General features: G+C 49.8%; 1 protein-coding gene across 1 annotated transcript in view; it reads left to right on the top strand.

Annotated features, from left to right (window-relative positions):
• The window catches only part of MDC1 (mediator of DNA damage checkpoint 1), a 62,467-nt gene that overhangs the window by 11,676 nt on the left and 31,808 nt on the right, over positions 1 to 18,983 (top strand). Inside the window, exons 3-10 of the mRNA XM_030197424.1 lie at positions 5,707 to 6,228; positions 7,014 to 7,098; positions 7,555 to 9,216; positions 9,300 to 9,448; positions 9,910 to 9,996; positions 10,275 to 10,334; positions 17,308 to 17,352; positions 17,662 to 18,681. Coding sequence (XP_030053284.1) covers positions 5,707 to 6,228; positions 7,014 to 7,098; positions 7,555 to 9,216; positions 9,300 to 9,448; positions 9,910 to 9,996; positions 10,275 to 10,334; positions 17,308 to 17,352; positions 17,662 to 18,681 — 3,630 coding nt within the window. The remainder of the gene's footprint in view (positions 1 to 5,706; positions 6,229 to 7,013; positions 7,099 to 7,554; positions 9,217 to 9,299; positions 9,449 to 9,909; positions 9,997 to 10,274; positions 10,335 to 17,307; positions 17,353 to 17,661; positions 18,682 to 18,983) is intronic.

Here is an 18,983-nt window from a genome sequence, read left to right on the forward strand (position 1 = left end):
CACCAGTCGTTACAGCTCGGAGCGGCAAGCAGGTAATTTTACCTTTTTATAGCGGGCAGGGGGTTCCCCGATTCTTCTCCTCGTGGCATATGGCGTCGGAGGGCGAGGGCGCAAAGGGTCGCTCCCCGGATCGCTGGAGCGCTTCTAGAGGGGATGCGGGGGTTTTACAGCCTGATTCGCCCTTGATGGGTGACAGTTTAGTGACCGATGAATGTCCGGTCCTTCCTCCGGCGTGGCGGTTTTCCCGCCATAAACGCCCATCCCCCGCTCCTCGCCTCCGCCATCTTGGCCGGCCACGCGGCTCGGACGGCTTCTTCGTGGGCCGCCCTTGAGGTTGGAGACATTAATGCCATGAACGCCCTTAATTTGGGCGACGGCACAAAAGCGGCTAAAGTTAAGCGCCGTTCTTCCCGCGCGGCTCCTTCGCGGAGTGTCGCGCCGGACGCCATTTTGGATGCGCAGCATGTCTCTCCCCCGCTCTTGCGAACGCCGGTTGAGGGTGCGTCTAGGGCTGTTGCCCAGGCTGCGGAAGTGCACAGTCTGGGGGGTTTCTTCCCCGAGTTTGTTTTGCTGCTGCATCAGGCTTTCCTCATGCAAAACGCTGCCCCTGCTCCCTCGTCTGGTAAAGAGGTTGAGGTTCCCAGAGGTAACGCCCTCGGGTTGATTCCCAGGCCTTGGAGGACTTTGTCTCCTCCGATGTAGATGAGGGCAGCGTGTCTGAGGTCTCCCAACGGTCCTTTGCGGATTCCTTGGAGGAGATAGATCCCCGCTCGGATGGAGCGGATGACCCCTCTGCAGTGCGGCTTTTTAGCCCAGAGGATTTGCCCAACCTGTTGTTACAGGCCATGGACACTTTGAAGATTTCCTCTCCGGAGGACGTCTCTCCCTCAGCCCCTGTTGGCTCTGCCATTATGCTGGGGACGAAGCGCCCGCCTAGAACCTTCCACGTGCATGATGCCATGCACACCTTAATTGCGGCTCAATGGGATGTCCCGGAAGCGAGCCTTAAAGTGGCTAGGGCTATGTCCCGCCTCTATCCTTTGGCTGTGAGTGAACGTGAGGCCTATCTGTGGCCTACCGTGGATTCTTTAATCACTGCGGTGACTAAGAAAACGGCTTTGCCGGTGGAAGGTGGCACGGCCCTGAAGGACGCCCAAGACAGAAGATTGGAGGCGGCCTTAAGGTCGTCCTTTGAGGCGGCTGCTTTAAGTTTGCAGGCCTCAGTTTGCGGCTCCTATGTGGCCAGGGCGTGCCTGACTATGGTGCAGCGGGCTTCCCCCTCGGATCATTCCTTGAGGGCTGATTGGCCGGCCCTGGAATCGGGCTTAGCCTATTTGGCAGACTTGCTGTATGATGTCTTGAGGGCCTCAGCTAAAGGCATGGCTCAGACAATCTCTGCGCGGCGGTAGCTTTGGCTGAAACATTGGTCTGCTGACCACGCCTCTAAATCCCGCCTGGCTAGATTGCCTTTTAAAGGCAAGCTGCTCTTTGGGGTCGAGCTGGACAAAATCGTGACCGATCTCGGCACGTCTAAGGGCAAGAAATTACCAGAGGTCAGGGCTCGGGCTAGTACTCGTCCCGGTACCTTCAGAGGACGGTTGCAGGAAGCCCGTCGGTACCGCCCGGGCAAGTCGGGCTCCTCTGCCCCTTCTTCCTTCAAGAGGAATTTCTCCCCCAAGCAGCATTCCTTTCGCAGAGACCGCCGTCCCGGAGGTGCTCCCTCCGGTCCTCCCCCAGGGTCTCGTACCCAATGACGGGGCCTTGGTCCACGCCCCAGTGCAGATTGGAGGACGGCTGTCCTCGTTTCTGGGCGAGTGGACCACAATAACTTCAGACGCGTGGGTGCTGGAAGTCATCAGAGACGGCTACAAGCTAGAGTTCTGCCGACCCTTAAAAGACGGGTTCGTACTCTCTCCCTGCAAGTCTCCGGTCAAAGCTGTGGCAGTGCAGCAGACCTTGGACAATCTGATCCGCCTGGGTGCGGTCGTTCCGGTGCCAGAAAGTCAGCTTGGCAAGGGACGTTACTCCATTTACTTTTTGGTACCAAAGAAAGGAGGTTCTGTCCGGCCTATCCTCGACCTCAAAGGGGTCAATCGGGCCTTGAAAGTGCGGCACTTTCGCATGGAGACTCTCCGCTCTGTTATAGCGGCAGTGAAGGCAGGAGAGTTCCTGGCATCCTTGGACATCAAGGAAGCGTACCTGCATATTCCCATCTGGCCTCCTCATCAACGCTTTCTGCGTTTTGCAGTCCTGGGACGACACTTCCAGTTCAGAGCCCTCCCATTCGGGTTGGCTACTGCTCCGCGGACCTTTTCCAAAGTAATGGTGGTCATCGCGGCCTTCCTACGAAAGGAAGGGGTACAAGTCCATCCTTATCTGGACGACTGGTTGATCCGAGCCCCCTCTTATGCAGAGTGCGGCAAAGCTGTGAACCGGGTAGTTGCTCCTTTGAGGTCCCTGGGATGGATCACCAACTGGGAGAAGAGCCAGCTGCGCCCGACTCAGTCCCTGGAGTACCTGGGAGTTCGATTCGACACCCAAGTGGGCAGAGTGTTCCTGCCAGACAATCGGATTGTCAAACTTCAGGCTCAAGTGGACCAGTTCCTAGTAGCCTCTCCTCCTCGGGCTTGGGACTATGTGCAGCTGTTGGGCTCTATGACGGCCACGATGGAAGTAGTGCCCTGGGCCAGGGCTCATATGAGACCACTTCAACAATCTTTGCTGCGGCGCTGGACTCCGATGTCGGAGGATTATGCTGTGCGCCTTCCCTTGGACCCAGCAGTGCGCAAGGCGCTGAGCTGGTGGATGCAGACAGACAAGTTGTCTGCGGGAATGCCTCTGGTGACCCCAGAGTGGATTGTCGTCACGACGGACGCCTCTTGTCGGGCTGGGGAGCCCACTGCTTGGGAAGGACAGCGCAGGGGCTCTGGTCTCCTGCAGAGGCAAAGTGGTCTATCAACCTCCTGGAACTCAGAGCCATTCGGTTGGCGCTTTTGGAGTTCATCCCGGTACTGGTGTTGAAGCCTGTACGGGTCCTGTCGGACAATGCCACGGCTGTGGCCTATGTCAACCGCCAGGGAGGTACCAAGAGCGCCCCTCTAGCCAAGGAGGCTATGAATCTTTGCCAGTGGGCGGAAGCGAACCTGGAGCAGCTTTCAGCGGCCCACATTGCCGGAGTCATGAATGTCAAGGCGGACTTTCTCAGTCGCCATACCTTGGAGCCCGGAGAGTGGCAGCTATCTGCTCAGGCGTTCTTGGACATCACGAAGCGCTGGGGCCAGCCGAGCCTAGATCTGATGGCGTCATTGGCCAATTGCCAAGTGCCGCGCTTTTTCAGCAGAGGACGGGACCCTCGATCCCTGGGAGTAGATGCTCTTCTCCAACAGTGGCCGACACAAGAGCTCCTCTATGTGTTCCCGCCCTGGCCCATGTTGGGCAGGGTGCTAGACCGGGTGGCAAAGCATCCCGGCAGGGTAATCCTAGTGGGCCCGGATTGGCCCAGACGTCCCTGGTATGCGGACTTGATCAGGCTCTCAGTCGACGATCCTCTGCGGCTGCCAGTGGAGCAGGGCCTGTTACATCAGGGTCCCGTGGTGATGGAGGATCCCTCCCCCTTTGGTCTTACGGCCTGGCTATTGAGCGGCAGCGTCTGAGGAAGAAGGGCTTCTCAGACAAGGTCATCGCCACTATGCTAAGAGCGAGGAAGCGCTCTACTTCTACTGCTTACGCCAGGGTTTGGCGTACCTTTGCAGCGTGGTGTGAAGCAGGCTCACTTTCTCCCTTCACTGCTCCAATTTCTTCAGTGTTGGCGTTCCTGCAAGAAGGTCTGGAGAAAGGCCTGTCGCTCAGTTCCCTTAAAGTCCAGGTAGCGGCTCTGGCTTGCTTCAGGGGCCGCCTGAAGGGTGCTTCCCTGGCTTCGCAGCCAGATGTGGTGCGCTTTCTCAAGGGAGTTAATCACCTGCGCCCTCCTCTGCACTCAGTGGAGCCTGCGTGGAATCTCAACCTGGTGCTAAGAGCATTGCAGAAGCCGCCTTTTGAACCCTTGTCAAGGGCATCTCTGAAAGACCTGACGTGGTAAGCAGTCTTTTTGGTGGCTATCACTTCAGCCAGAAGAGTTTCCGAGCTCCAGGCGCTCTCATGTCGAGAGCCTTTTCTGCAGTTCACTGAGGCAGGAGTGACTATTCGCACAGTGCCTTCCTTTCTGCCCAAGATTGTTCTCGCTTCCATGTGAATCAGCAGCTCTGTCTCCCTTCCTTTCGTAGGGAGGACTACCCAGAGGAGTACTCTGCTCTTAAATATCTGGATGTGAGGCGAGTCATCATCAGATACTTGGAAGTGACCAATGATTTCCGGAAATTGGATCATCTGTTTGTCCTGTTTGCAGGTCCTCGTAAGGGTCTGCAGGCTGCTAAGCCTACAGTGGCAAGATGGGTCAAGGAAGCCATTGCAGCGGCTTATGTGGCCGCAAGGAAGGTGCCGCCTATCCAGCTGAAGGCTCACTCCACGAGAGCTCAGGCGGCCTCGATGGCAGAGGCCGGATCCGTCTCCTTGGAAGAGATATGCAAGGCGGCAACTTGGGCTTCGGCTCATACATTCTCCAAGCATTACCGTTTGACGGTGGCTGCACGGGCGGAGGCCCGGTTTGGAGCTTCAGTGTTGAGGTCAGGGATTTCAATGTCCCGCCCTGGGTGAGTACTGCTTCGGTACATCCCACCAGTCTATGGATTGATCAGCTTGATGATATGGAAGGTAAATTATGTATAATCATACCTGATAATTTTCTTTCCATTAATCATAGCTGATCAATCCATAGCCCCTCCCAGATATCTGTACTGTTTTTATTCTGGTTGGATTTCAGGTTCAAGTTTAGTCTTCAGTTACTTCAGAAAGACTTCGTGTTCAAGTTTTTTCACTTGGATTCTTCAAGAGTTGAGACGAGTTTGTGTTACAGTGAGCTGCTGCATTCCTCTCCCCCCGTTTTACGGGGCTGGATTGAGACATAAATTCTGCCGGCACTCCCTCCCGCTTCGTGCGGCTGTAGGGCAGCTTTGTACCCCTCCCGCTTCGGCGGTGTTAGGGTCAGTCAGCTCCTCCCGCGGTTGCGGTTGCAGGATAAGCCAGATCCCCCCGCATCGGCGGGTGTGGTGTCCCTCCCCCGCTCCGCGGGAGGAGCTGGACGGATTCCCCTCCCCCACTTGTGTGGGGATGAGCTGGGTTAATTCCCCTCCCCCGTTTCGGCGGTGGTGAGCTGGGCAGAGTGTCCCTTCGTGGGTGTAATTCTCTAAGTGCTGAGTCCTGCGGATGGAGCTTTGATATCGACATACTGAGGAGTTTCCGGCAGCACATGACCACATATAGGGAGGCAAAAGTTTGCTCTATCTCCACCTGCTGGTAGATGGACACAACCCACCAGTCTATGGATTGATCAGCTATGATTAATGGAAAGAAAATTATCAGGTATGATTATACATAATTTTACCTTTTCTGTGGTGCCTTTATGACTTAGCTTGCAGCTAATTGGTCGTGGGCCCTGTTGCATCAGAAGGTTCCCAGTTCCGGAACAGTTCTGGCAAGCTTTGGGAACCACAGAGTCGCACACACAGTAACACTATCAATAAGTAGAAACATCAAAAGAGAAGTGTGAGGTGTGATTTGCCACTATCTGGAAGCGTTACCACGTTCCCTGTCATCTTTCTTGGCTCTTAGATTTCTGGATCCACTGCGGGGAGAACATCATTGGGCGGCAGACCACTTGCCACATCCCTATCCCGGCCTCCTCCATTTCCAAGCGGCATGCAGTGATAGAGGCTGAGGTAGACGGCTCTCACTTCATCTATGACTGTGACAGCTTGAACCGTACACGGAGGCAGAAAAGCACCTTAAAGCCCAAGGCTCGCTACGCCCTGAATGACAAAGACCTGTTGCTTTTTGCAGACGTAGCCTGTCAGTACTTTATCCTGCCCCAACCAAATGAGAACGGGACGTTGAAAGCTGGCGCCGCTGAGCATGGGTTGAGGGGGAGCCCACATGCAAGGGACACCGATTCAGATGATTCACTGCTGGTCCCAGGGACGCAAAGTGGCCCAGCCCAACCACTGGCAATTGAGAAGACGCCTGCAGTGAAGAAAATGGGATATGGAGGTGTACTAGCCAAGGACTCAGATGATGACAGCGAGGAAAGTAATAGAAGCAGGAGTCGCCCACGGCAGGGAGAGAGGGCAAGCCAAGGTAAGAGGAACTGTGTGGGCATGCCAGTAATGGAGTGGCAGGAAGTGTGTTGGCTGAGTTGTGTGTGTATCCTGGTCCTGGAATCAGTGAATGGTGCTGCATGGCAAGACTGAGGTGTATTAGCAAAACTTTGTGTGTGTGTGTGTCTATCTGTACTGGGCTAGGAGGAGGAACTGCAGGATAGAAGTGAGATGCACAGACAGAGCAGTGTGTGCAGGTCTCGGTGAATAAATGGGGGAGGGAGAAGAAGGCAGGTATAGGATGTATGAATTGTTATGGATCTCACTTTCAGAAGAGGTTGGCTGCAAGGGTTTCATATTGACCAGTAGATGGTTGAGTTTTTTTTTTCCTCTGGGCTGATTTTCCATACTGAAGCCTGTTCTATTTTTGCCTGGCAGTTATTCTTTCTGCTGCTTGGGGCTTCCGTGTCATTTAGAACCAGCCACAAGCCTGTGTTTATGACTGCCCAAGAGTTTCATTCATTTTAAACCCTCCAGTCAGCCACAGACTCCCTCCTTTCAGAACCTGGTCTGTGCACATCCTGACTCTGACCACCAGGAGTCACTGCTGCTCACCGGCTGAGACTTCCTCTCACCCTACCAGTGTTTGTTCCTATTTTATGTTGCTTTTTTGGTTTTGTTTTAGTAAAATTGGAAGAAAAAAAAAAGAGGAAATGTGGGGGCCTGCAGTGTGAGATATTGACCAACGGAGATTGGTTCTCCAGCAGATCCTGCGCTAAAAAGTTTGGCCTGTTGTTATGCTGACATCTTGTCTCCTCTCTCTAGAATCCACAGTGTCGGCAGAAGGCAGGCTTGTGCCCAACTCCAGTGCAGTGATGACCCCCACCTCCTCTACCGTGGTACCTGAAAGGTAAGCTTTGCCTTCACCATGTTGATAGTAGACCAAAATGATGCATGGCCTGCACTGTAAGCCATACCGAGGGAACGAGGAGCTAAAAATGTACTGTCTTGAGGTGTGATGCAAACATTCAGATATCTACCAGGTTCCAATAAGATACCAAAAAAAAGCATTTGCCACAGAATGTCAGTTCAAGGACAAAGAGCTGAAAGGAAGGAGGCTTGAAAGGAATCTGTTGAAAAGACATCTTCCAGTTAGATGAGGGTAGGGACCTGCAGCAAACTTCTAGGGCAGATGCTAGGAGCCATAACTCTGACAGAATTCAAGCTAGCAGGGGTGAGACACAGAGATATGGATTTAATAAGATGTGTCGCATCCCAGTAGGCAATTTGAAAAGGCAGACTGGTTGGCATCTTTTCCTGCTGAGATCTTATATGATTCTCTCTCTCTCTCTCTGTACTATCTCAGTGATACAGAGGAAGGGCAGGAGAGCACCACTGGAAAGGACCAGCCGGAACCCCAGCCAGAGCAAAGACCCCAGGACCTCTTCCATCTGGACAGTGACACTGATGTGGAAGATGAAGACTTCAGCAGCAAATATAGCCAGAGACCATTTAGGAAGGGAGGGTCTAGCACAAGCCAGAACAACGACATGGAAGAGAAAGGCACGGAGCAGCCAGCAGTGGGAATCGAGAAATGCAGAATGCTCAGTTCAGGCCTGGACAGCGACACTGATACCGACAGTGGCAGAACAGAGAGATCATCTTTGTTTCTGGGAGATAGCAGTAATACTTCTTCAGACCAAGACAGCGACACTGATGTGGAGAGAGAGAGAGAAAGGAGACCGGGTGTAGGAGAGGGGGACAGCAGACATGCTAACGCCGACCAGGACAGCGACACTGATATGGAAGGAGAAGGGATAGCGAGATCAGGGGCAGGGGAGGGTGACAGCAGACAGGTCAACACAGACCAGGATAGTGACACAGATGAAGGGATAGAGAGGCCAGGTGGAGGGGAAGTGAGAATCAGACAAGTCACTGCATACCAAGATAGTGATACAGATATGGAGGGAGAAGAGACTGAAAAATTGAGCACAGGAAAGGAGGGCATCAGACAGGCTACTGCAGATTTGGACAGTGATACAGACATGGAGGGAGAAGGGACGGAGAGACTGAGCACACAGAAGGGGGACATCAGACAGGCCTCTGCAGATTTGGACAGTGATATAGACATGGACGGAGAAGGGACGGAGAGACTGAGCACACAGAAGGGGGGCATCAGACAAGCCACTGCAGATTTGACCAGTGATACAGATGTGGAGGGAGAAGGGACAGAGAGACTGAGCACACAGAAGGGGGGCATCAGACAAGCCACTGCAGATTTGACCAGTGATACAGATGTGGAGGGAGAAGGGGCAGAGAGATTGAGCACTGGAGAGGGTGGTCTCAGAAAGGCCACTGCAGATTTGAACAGTGATACAGATGTGGAGGGAGAAGGAACAAAGAGACCGAGCAGAGGAGAGGGATGCATCAGACAGGTAACTGCAGATTTGACCAGTGATACAGATATGGAGGGAGAAGGGACAAAGAGACCAAACACGGGAGAGGGATGCATCAGACAGATCACTGCAGATTTGACTAGTGATACAGATGTGGAGGGAGAAGGGATAACGAGACCAAGCACGGGAGAGGGATGCATCAGACAGATCACTGCAGATTTGACTACTGATACAGATGTGGAGGGAGAAGGGACAAAGAGACTGAGCACGGGAGGGGGATGCATCAGACAGATCACTGCAGATTTGACTACTGATACAGATGTGGAGGGAGAAGGGACAAAGAGACTGAGCACGGGAGGGGGATGCATCAGACAGATCACTGCAGATTTGACTACTGATACAGATGTGGAGGGAGAAGGGACAACGAGACCAAGCACAGAAGAGGGATGCATTAGACAGATCACTGCGGATTTGACTAGTGATACATATGTGGAAGGAGAAGGGACGGAGAGACTGAGCACAGGAGAGGGTGGTCTCAGAAAGACCACTGCAGATTTGGACACTGAAACAGATGTGGAGGAAGAAGGGGCAGGGAGACCAGGCACAGGGGGAGAGAGCATCGGAAATCCTGTGCCCAGCAGAACAGCGATACAGATGTGGAAGGAGCAAGGTCAAAAAGACTAATGGTAGAGGAGGAGGACATCAGACAGCTGAGTGTGCACCATGACCCTGATACAGATATGGAACAGGGGCAGGGCACTGATGCGACAGACCACTCTACCCCTGTAGAGCAGCGGCACAGCTGGAGGAGACCCGGGCCCTGTGATACCAAAACTGAGAGCGAGGAAGAAGCCGACACAGATGGTAACACAAAGAGGGGTGCAACTCTACCTTATATGGGGTGGTGGGATACAGATAATATGTCCGTTCTAATGCTCTGAGAAGTGACTTGAGGGCTGCTGCTGCAGTAGCCCTCATCGGCCCTTGTATTGCTGGAAAGTCCACCAGCATTTAGGAGTGGTGGGGGTGGATGAGGAGTGTATCTTAGAAGAGCTGCATTTTCTCTTGGCTACCAAAGATGTGGGTGGGAGGGAGGAGGATGATGGGACATGACCGTGCTTCCCTGTGGGATTTTCCCCTGTTGTTAGAAGTAGCTCAGCATTCTTGATGATGGCTATTCATCTAACTCAGGATGAGCTATTCATCTAACTAATTCCTCTTGCACAGTGGGAAGCTTGGTAAGAGGTGGAGGGGGGTGTGATGGAAGGTGCTGTTTCTCGGATCTTTCTTAATACTGTGATTTCCCTTTTTCCTTGCTCCTACAGATGGCTCCAGCTTTGCCATGCTGGACACACAGTGCTACCTCAGTCCTGCTTCTAATATTTGGGAGGAAGAGAGGGAGGCCTCCATAGGTCAGTCTCATGGCGAAGGGGAAGGCAGAATCTGGTCTCTGTATGTGATTTTTATCCTCTCCATCTGGCTCTCATCAAGAATCATGATGCCTGGTGTTTTTCCTCCCTCTCTGCAGTACAGGACAACTTCCTCTTCTCAGCCTGGTGCTGAAGATGTTCTAGGTCTTCCCCCAGGCTCTTGAAGATTTGATTTAGCATTAGGAATTGCTTTGCTTGGAAGTGAGGGTGCTTATTTTTGCAGTTTTCCCATATATTGACTCTTTCTCTCTTCCCAACAGACACAGGAGAGGAAGCCACTCAAATCTTCACCTCCAAAGCCTCATCAGACCTTTTCAAAAGTAAGCAACAGGGATCTCAGACCCCAAATGCTCCGCAGAATCAAAAGTGTTTACTGCTTTTACTGGAAACTAAAGACTCCCAGCCTCCCTCAGCTTATCCAGCTGAGATTTATTGTCCGCAAACAGAATTATCCCTTTGCCAGTGCTGCATTTGGCATCCATTTCCTCCTGGTGGAGGGGACCTATTCTGTAGCTGGATCATTCCCACAGTGCTTTGATTTTCCTGTCTTTCTCAGCAGAGTCCTAATGTGTTCTTGTTTACCTGGTACTTCCCAGAACTGCTGTCATTATGCAAACATTTCCATTTTCTCAAGATACCTTAGTATCTGTGTTACCAGCTGTTTCCTTCTGTCTTTTTTTTAAATTTTATTTTACTTATTTTATCACTGTATCCTTTGTTCCTTATTTTCACTACCAGCACAAGTCCAGAACTGATGGGTAATGCCCATCAACCAACAGATGGAAGACAGAGCCAGTCAACTTTGTTTTTGCAATACTTGGGCACTGTGCAGGTGGAATCCTTCAGAGTTTTTCTGTCTTCAGCAGATGTTTCACAGGCGTCCTTTGTAGGTGTTCTGTCTTTATTTTTTTTTATTACATTTGTACCCCGCGCTTTCCCATTCATGGCAGGCTCAATGCGGCTTACATGGGGCAATGGAGGGTTAAGTGACTTGGCCAGAGTCACAAGGAGCTGCCTGTGCCTGAAGTGGGAATCGAACTCAGTTCCCCAGGACCAAAGTCCACCACCCTAACTACTAGGCCACTCCTAGCCCAGTGGGAGAACTGAATGGGTAGTTGAACTGGGGGAAGTCTTAGCAGGTTTAAGATCTTCTGTTGAACACTGCTTGAAGTTTACCCAGCGGAGTCTGGGATTTCTTCTCCCTTCCCTCCAGACCTTAGTTCTTGGGATTAACTGACTCCCTCCCCGCCCCCAGAAGGAGCAAGGCAGTTTAAAACAGCTTACTCATATTTCTGCAAAAAAGCCAAGGATGCAGTGAGCAGAGGGAGTTTGCCTGTGAGTAGCCTTCTTGTTGGTGGTATGTTCCACTTTGTTTTTGTGTCCGGGACCAGGAGCAGTTCAGAGATGTCGGGTGTCTCTCTTATTTTTTTCAGGAACTTCTAGCTTGTGCAGTTCTGATGTGGCTCTGAGGCTTTTGTTGCTGGGTTTCAAGGTTAGCATGGGGATGCTGCTTAACCACAACAGTGCTTGCCACAGCATGGAATCGGCTTTGGAGTGGGCTGCAAGCCATAGAAACCCTTTGGAACAATGAGGCCCTTGCCATGCTTCTGTGGTTCATTCTGACAGCTTTACAAGTTTATTTTTCACCGGCTGCAGACTCAGGAGCCATTTTTTCATACAGCCATGTTCCTTTGCCTGAGAGCCTGGGAATGGCAGCCATTTTGGATTCAACTATCTGCTGTCATCCGTGTAGAGGCTTGGCAAGCTTGGGGGGAACACAATTTGCTCAACCCATCCAGGCCAGTTGAGGATCCCTTGGGGGGAGGTAGGTTCCCTGGAGGGTTACCCATTAGAGCCTTCGTTAAAAAAAAAAAAAGCTTGGGGAATCCCTCAGCTGTTACACTAAGTGGCAGGGAGTTAAGCGGTTGGAGGACCCTGCTCACGCTAGAAGGCCAGGTCTGGAGCCACTGGTCAATTGGGAAGCACTGTCAGTAGTTGCAGTGGGGCTTTAGTTCGGGGGATGCCCCCCATTGTAGGCTCTAGGAGGGCTTCAGGAGTTGATCTGTTGGAAGAGGGAGAAATGTCTGCGAGAAGGTGACAAGAACAGTGGCCAGTCCAGGTCACAAGTACCTGGCAGAATCCCAAAAAGTAGCAAGATTCCATGCTACCAAACCTAGGGATAAGTAGTGGTTTTCGTGTACAGTTTTGAAAGATATTCAGGATAGAAAGCTGGAATCCATATTGAAGCAGGCCTTTGAAGTTGAAACCTTTTCGTCAGGCAGTGCAAGTGCCTTTCCAGCTTATTTTCAAAAGAGATCGCCGGCCATCTTCTGACACAAATCAGGAGATGGCAGGCCATCTCCGGAACCCAGCCAAATCGGTATAATCGAAAGCCGATTTTGGCCGGCTTCAACTGCCTTCCGTTGCAGAGCCGGCCAAACTTCAAGAGGGCATTTCGGCAGGGTAGTGAAGGCGGGACGGGGCGTAGTAATGGAAAAAAGATGGCCGGTTCTGATGAGCATTTCGCCGGCTTCACTTGGTCCATTTATTTTCAGGACCAAGTCTCAAAGTGCCCCAATTGACCAGATGACCACCGGAGGGAATCAGGGATCACCTCCCCTTACTCCCCCAGTGGTCACCAACCCCCTCGCACCCAAAAAAAAAAAACTTTTTTGCCAGCCTCAAATGTCATACCCAGCTCCCTGACAACAGTATGCAAGTCCCTGGAGCAGTTTTTAGTGGGTGCAGTGCACTTCAGGCAGGTGGCCCCAGGCCCATCCCCCTCCCTACCTGTTACACTTGTGGTGGTAAAATGGAGCCCTCCAACTCCCCCCCTAAAAAAAAACCACTGTACCCACATCTAGGTGCCCCCCTTCACCCATAAGAGCTATGGTAATAGTGTAGAGTTGTGGGGAGTGGGTTTTGGGGGGGATTTGGGGGGGGCTTAGCACCCAAGGGAAGGGAGCTATGCACCTGGGAGCTATTTAAATTTTTTTTTTTTTTTTAGGCCCCCTAGGGTGCCCGGTTGGTGTCCTGGCATGTGAGGGGGACCAGTGCACTACAAATGCTGGCTCCTCCCACTACTAAATGCCTTGGATTTGGCCGGGTTTGAGATCGCCGGCATTCATTTCCATTATGGGCGAAAACCGATGTCGGCCATCTCAAACCCGGCCATCTTTGACATTTGGCCAGCCCCAACCGTATCATCGAAACAAAAGATGGCCGGCCATCTTTTTCGATAATACGGTTTGGGACCGCTTTTTGCGGTGGCGGCCATCTAGATGGCCGGCGCCGTTCTATTATGCCCCTCTTTGTCTCCAGAACTTATCTGCAGTGGTTCAGCATTTCCATTTAGAACCCTTGGAGAAGGATTTTTAAACAGTCTTCTAGAGGCCCCTTGTTTAGAGTCGGGTTTTCTTATGTGACTGATGCTCTATATCAGTGTTTTCCAACTGAATTGGTTGGTTGATATACTGTTTCTGGTATCCATCCCATCCCTACTCAATTTAAAAAAAACATATCTCTGCTGGCAGACATCCCAGGCCTCCCCTTCTGGAGACTTCTTCCCAGTGGTGTTGAAAATGCTGCTCTCCGCCTCGGCAGTCTGCACCAGTACCCACACATGCTTAGTTTTTGGTTCACACATGGGTGCTGGTGTTGGTGTCTTCAGGTTCTTCCTGGGCTATGCTATGAGATGAGGTGGGCCCCCTCCTCGCCCAAGAATCTGGGTAGCTGCTTTACCAAATTTTATGGAAAGTGGGTCCAAATTATGTCCAATCAGTAGGTCTTAGATTGTTTGTAGTTTATTTACCAATTTACTTTCCATTACATAGCTTCCCACTATTTCAGAACCTGTGGGATAGTTGTGTCCATCTACCAGCAGGTGCAGATAGAGAACTGAAAACTGAGTTGAGAAATATCTCTCTTAGCATCCAGTTCATCTGCTCAGTATTTTCTATCTCCAGCAGGTAGATGGACACACTTTTCAGCCTCTGGTTCCGAGTGATTTGCTTCTGGTCCACTTGGTCAACTGGTCCCTATTTGAGCTTTGCGGGTGGCTTGAATCTGTCTGCAGAGTCATATCTAGAGGTCTTCAGATCCCTGTCTCTGGTGCCCTGTGAATTTACTTCTTCCCTCCCTTCACATCTGTCCTGTTTTCTGTGGAGTTCTCCTTTCCAGCACAAGAACCTTGAAAAAAAAAAAGAGAGTAGAAGGGAAGAAGTTTACTGGAGAACGTGGGAAAGATTATCCATCCTGATTCTTGTAGAGACTGTGAGCTTGTGGGGAGCAGCCAGCCATGGTAAGTCTAACTAAAGTTTCACTCAGAACCAATTGAAAGGCTGCAAGTTCTACTTGGTGCAGGGCAGGGATCCCAACTCATTGCTTGGGACTGCATGGTGCGGTACTTGTGACAATCGACTCCTGCAGAGGCAGATAAGCGGTGTTCCTGCTGTGTGACCCGCTGGCTGGCGTCAGAGTGTTGCAGTGCTTGCAAGCTGGGAATCCCATGGGACATGGAAGAATGGTAGGTGGCAGCACGCCTTTGGATTTGGTGCAGCATCCGAATATACTGGGGACTTCAGGCTCTCCGGCTGGGCTGGTGCACAGTTTGATGCAGGAGAGCGCAGGTACAGGCTCCATTTGAGGAACATCCTCTGTCTGATCACGTGTAGAGCACAGCCACCATTTTCAGACCTCGGGGATTGACAGAGCATTCAGCTGCATTGAGATCTTTGTTTTCTCCGGAGTTTACACCAGAAGCAGGGACAGTCAGAGTTTCTGCAAAGTGCTTCAGGCTGCCCCTCCGGCTAAGAGATCTCACTTAATCTCATCTGTCCACTCCTGGAGGACTCTCTGCTTCTTCCTTCTTATCTGATGTGGCCGCGGTCTATTCAGAGGAGCCATCAATAGTAGGGAGAGGTCTCCTGGATAATTCTGATCAGACACCAGCCTCTCTGGTTATGGAGCACATTGTCGGGATCAGAGGGCTCAAGGCAAATGGACCAGGAAGGAAGCAGCTTGGTTGATAAACCGCTTGGAGATGAGAGCTGTTCTAAGAGCTCTAGAAACTTTCAAGATGTTAATTGTTGGGCAAGTATTCAGAAGTTGTTGTTGTTTTTTTTTTCTGACAATGCCATGACAGTGGCCTATATCAACAGGCAAGGAGGAACGAAAAGTGCAGCAGTGGTGCTGGATGTGGCCATGCTTCTCCAGTGGCCCAAATGTTTTTTTTGTAGCTCACATAATGGGTGTTCAGAATGTACAAATGGATGTTTTGGGCAGGCATTCTCTGGAGTCTGGGGAGTTACAGCTGTTGCACAGCACTTTTTTCCTAATAATGGAGTGTTAAGATCTTCCACTCATTGACCTGATGGCCACCAAGCACAATGCAAAAGTATCTAAGTTTTGCAGCAGATTGCCTGGATCTTGAAAGGGCACAGTTGAGATGTAAGGGTTATGCTGAAGCTGTTATTAAAATCCTTCTTCAAGCAAGAAAAAAAAATCTATTTTAGTTCAAAGAGGTGAATCGTAAAGAACTACTTTCTGTCTTCATCTGCTGGTAGATGGGTGTGTAACCCACAAGTTCTGAATTGATCTATGGGACGATAAGGAAAAGAAAATTATTCTTGGTAGTATAGACAAGTTTGGAGAGTTTTGTTCCACCTGGAGAGCCAATAGTCCAGATTTTGGCCTTCCTTTAGGAAGGTCATAAGAAAGGCTTGGCTATCAATTTTCTTTAAAGGTGTAAGTAGTCGCCTTTGTGTGTTTCAGGGGTGAGAATGAAAAGACCTCTTTAGCTTCTCATCCAGATGTTTGATTCCACAGAGGGGTCATTCAGTTGAGACCTGCAGTTCAAGCCATTTGTCCAAATTGGAATTTGAACATAGTTCTTCCTGCCCTAGGGGGCATATGTTTTAAAACAAACAACAGGTATCTAACATTGAAGGTGGTTTTCCTGGTTCCTGTTGCTCAGCAAGACAAATTTCAGAGCCTACAGGCCTACTTTAAGGACCTCTTTTTACCATTTGGAATTTGTATCATTCCTTCCCTTTTACTAAAGGTGGTCTCAGTTTTCCATGTGAATCAGTTATTAGACTTGTCTTCCTTCAAGAGAGGAGAAAGGATGGTAATGAATTTCAAGTTTTGAGGCTCTTTGATGTACACAGAGTTCTCTTGCATCACGTGGAGGTTACTAATGAGTTTAGAAGGTCAAATAGGCTTATTAAAATATTGTTTAGGGGAGTTAAGGCTACCCTTGCTCAGTTAAAGGGTGCATTCAGCTGAAGAGATTGTGACCTCTTGGGCAGAGTTTCATGCAGTCACTCCAGATGTTATTTGTAGAACTGCAACTTAGTCTTCTCTCCGTACTATTGTTGGATGTGAGTGCTAAGCGGGAAGTGGTCTTTGGGGCCGCAGTATTTACAGCAGGGATCTTTGATGCCTTCCCATGTTCTATTGATACATTCCATTGATTCTGGACTGGTCTGATAATAATTAGGAAGCTGAAATGTGGTCTTACCTGCTAATTTCCTTTCATCCTGCCAAACTAATCCAGGGTCTCACCTTCATCTGTACTGCTGTTACTGTTGTTTTCTATTTTTATCAAGTTTTGTAATTTTTTTTTTTGCAGACATTGGATCTTTAATTTTAACATTTATTTAGGGGAATTCATTTTTTTTTTCTTAATGCCGTTTTCTGTCTCAGTACTGAATGATTTTTTCCTGCAGAGTGCCTTAGTAGAGTAGGGCTCAAATTTGATTGGCTCTGCCTCTCATCTGTTGGTTAATGGGTATAGCCCATTGGTTCTGGACTGGTCTTATAGAACTCAAGGAAATAAAGTTAGCAGGTAAGACCAAATTTCGCCATTGTCTTCATGTATTATTGTAATTCTTTTGTCAGGTTTGATCTGAAATATCTTTATTAAAAAAAAACCTTCTGTAGGAAACATATCCCCTTTGGTTCTGTTTTCCTTCCCTCCTGTTTAGGTGGAACAGATAGACTGATGCTGGGAAGACCTTCACCCTTAGGACACTAGGAATCTTCTTCCTGTGCCCTTTTGTGGGTGGAGTGTGCAGAAGCCAATCGGATTATCAAATGCAGTGTGAGGAGTTTTTATACTCATAAGAGTTTATTATAGAAGGAGGCTGGAGTGCTGCAGTTTTATATATGTGCTCTTTCATGAATAAGAATACATAGAAGGCTTAGTCTGTTGTTGTGTGAAGGTTTTAACTTATTTTATATGAAATAGAAATCTCACAAAAATCAGCAATACTTTTTTTTTTAAACATTTAGAGCCATTTGTCCTGAGGCCTAGCACAGGATTGCTGCCAACCTCAGGTAAGTGCTCTGAAATTGTGAGCAGGGTTGAATTCTAATGAGGTATGAGGCCCAGGATAAATAAGCAGAATCAGGCTTCCCTTCACCTGAGTGAGAGAGAGCTGTAGAGTTGTCTCGCTGTTGATGTCTGCTTATTATTTCAGAAACAGGAAATTATGTCAGAGGGCTGGGGCAGGCAGGGCTACCATGAGCCCTTGACAATCGCGCCAGTTCATATCATCTCCCTAAGCTGGCCCTGCTCTTTTGAGTTAGGTTTCTCTTGTTTGGCAATAATCTGCCAAGTTCTCTTTTCTTGCTTACTCCCTGAAGAATGTGCCTCTTCAGAGAAGACAGACAACTGGGCTGATGACCAGCTTGTAGTAGCAGAGACGCAACCCTTCTGCGACAACCACGACCTCAGTGCCATCTCCAGCAAGGGTAGAGCAGAGAACATTGAAGTGGAACCCACTCAGGCCTTCCTGCGACAAGGGGAAAGCGAAGAAGTCTCTCAAGAGGAGACACAGCCCATTGCACTGTACCTGAGCCTCAGGGCAGCATCCGAACCCCAGCGAGTCCACTGTGGCCTTGATACCATGACCGTTCTCCAACGTCAAGCAGTTTCAGAGAACCATGCCAAAGCCAATACCACTAAACCCAGATCACTACCTCCTCTGGAGAAAGGAGAGAAGCCGAAAATTTGTGCTCAGTCCAGTGTCCTCCAATTGAGCGTTTCTGAAGCACAGACTCAGACCCATGCTATTGATATAAAAGAGGAGAATGTGACAGAATCATCGTTGCATCCAGAGGGGGAAATACCAAAGGAAAGCAAAGAGATGGCGATTGCTTTCAGTGATGAGACTCAGACCTGTGTCCTCCAATTGAGCGTTTCTGAGGAACAGACTCAGACCTACTCTATTGAGAATGTGACAGAATCATCATTGCATCTGCAGGGGGAAATACCAAAGGAAAGCAAAGACATGGAGATTGCTTTCAGTGATGAGACTCAGACCTGTGCTGTTACTTTAGCAGAGGAGGAGCAAGAAATTGGGACACTGAAAGTGTGTAGGGAGAAGGGAGAACCACAGGAGCAAGAAACGGCAAAAATCTTATCAGAAGCAAAGCAAGTTTCCAAAGACAATACTCTACCCACACAACCACTGACAGCTTCAACCATCAGTAATCACCCTTGCACAGAGAAATTGGTAGACACTCTGGATGGCCCAGATCCAGAGAGAGTGTGGGGAGAAGAGAAGGTGAGTCCGAAGGAAGCAAGGACCTGCGAAAACACAGAAAAAGACTCTGGGAATGATGCCACACAGGAAGAGGTCCCATTACCACCTCTAATAAAAGGTAAACCTGTTAGGAAAGGGATTTGCTGTGTCATATTTTACCAGCAGATTGGCGCTGGAGGATGGGTTAGAGCAGAGGCTTATGGGGTTATTGCTAGGTCACCTTGGTTTAGTTTTGTTGTATTTTATAATATTTTCACAACATTTTTAACAGCATATGTTTTTTTAAAAATAATATATCCCTGATTGTTCAATTCTTCTTCCTCATGTCCCGCTCTTCAGCTATCCATGCGGTGTTTCTGCTTATACGAGTATCAATGTGACAACTGATGAATGATCATCAGAGCAGCACCCTTCCAATGA

The sequence above is a fragment of the Microcaecilia unicolor genome, chromosome 3 (assembly GCF_901765095.1).
Source record: "Microcaecilia unicolor chromosome 3, aMicUni1.1, whole genome shotgun sequence".
NCBI lineage: Eukaryota > Metazoa > Chordata > Amphibia > Gymnophiona > Siphonopidae > Microcaecilia > Microcaecilia unicolor.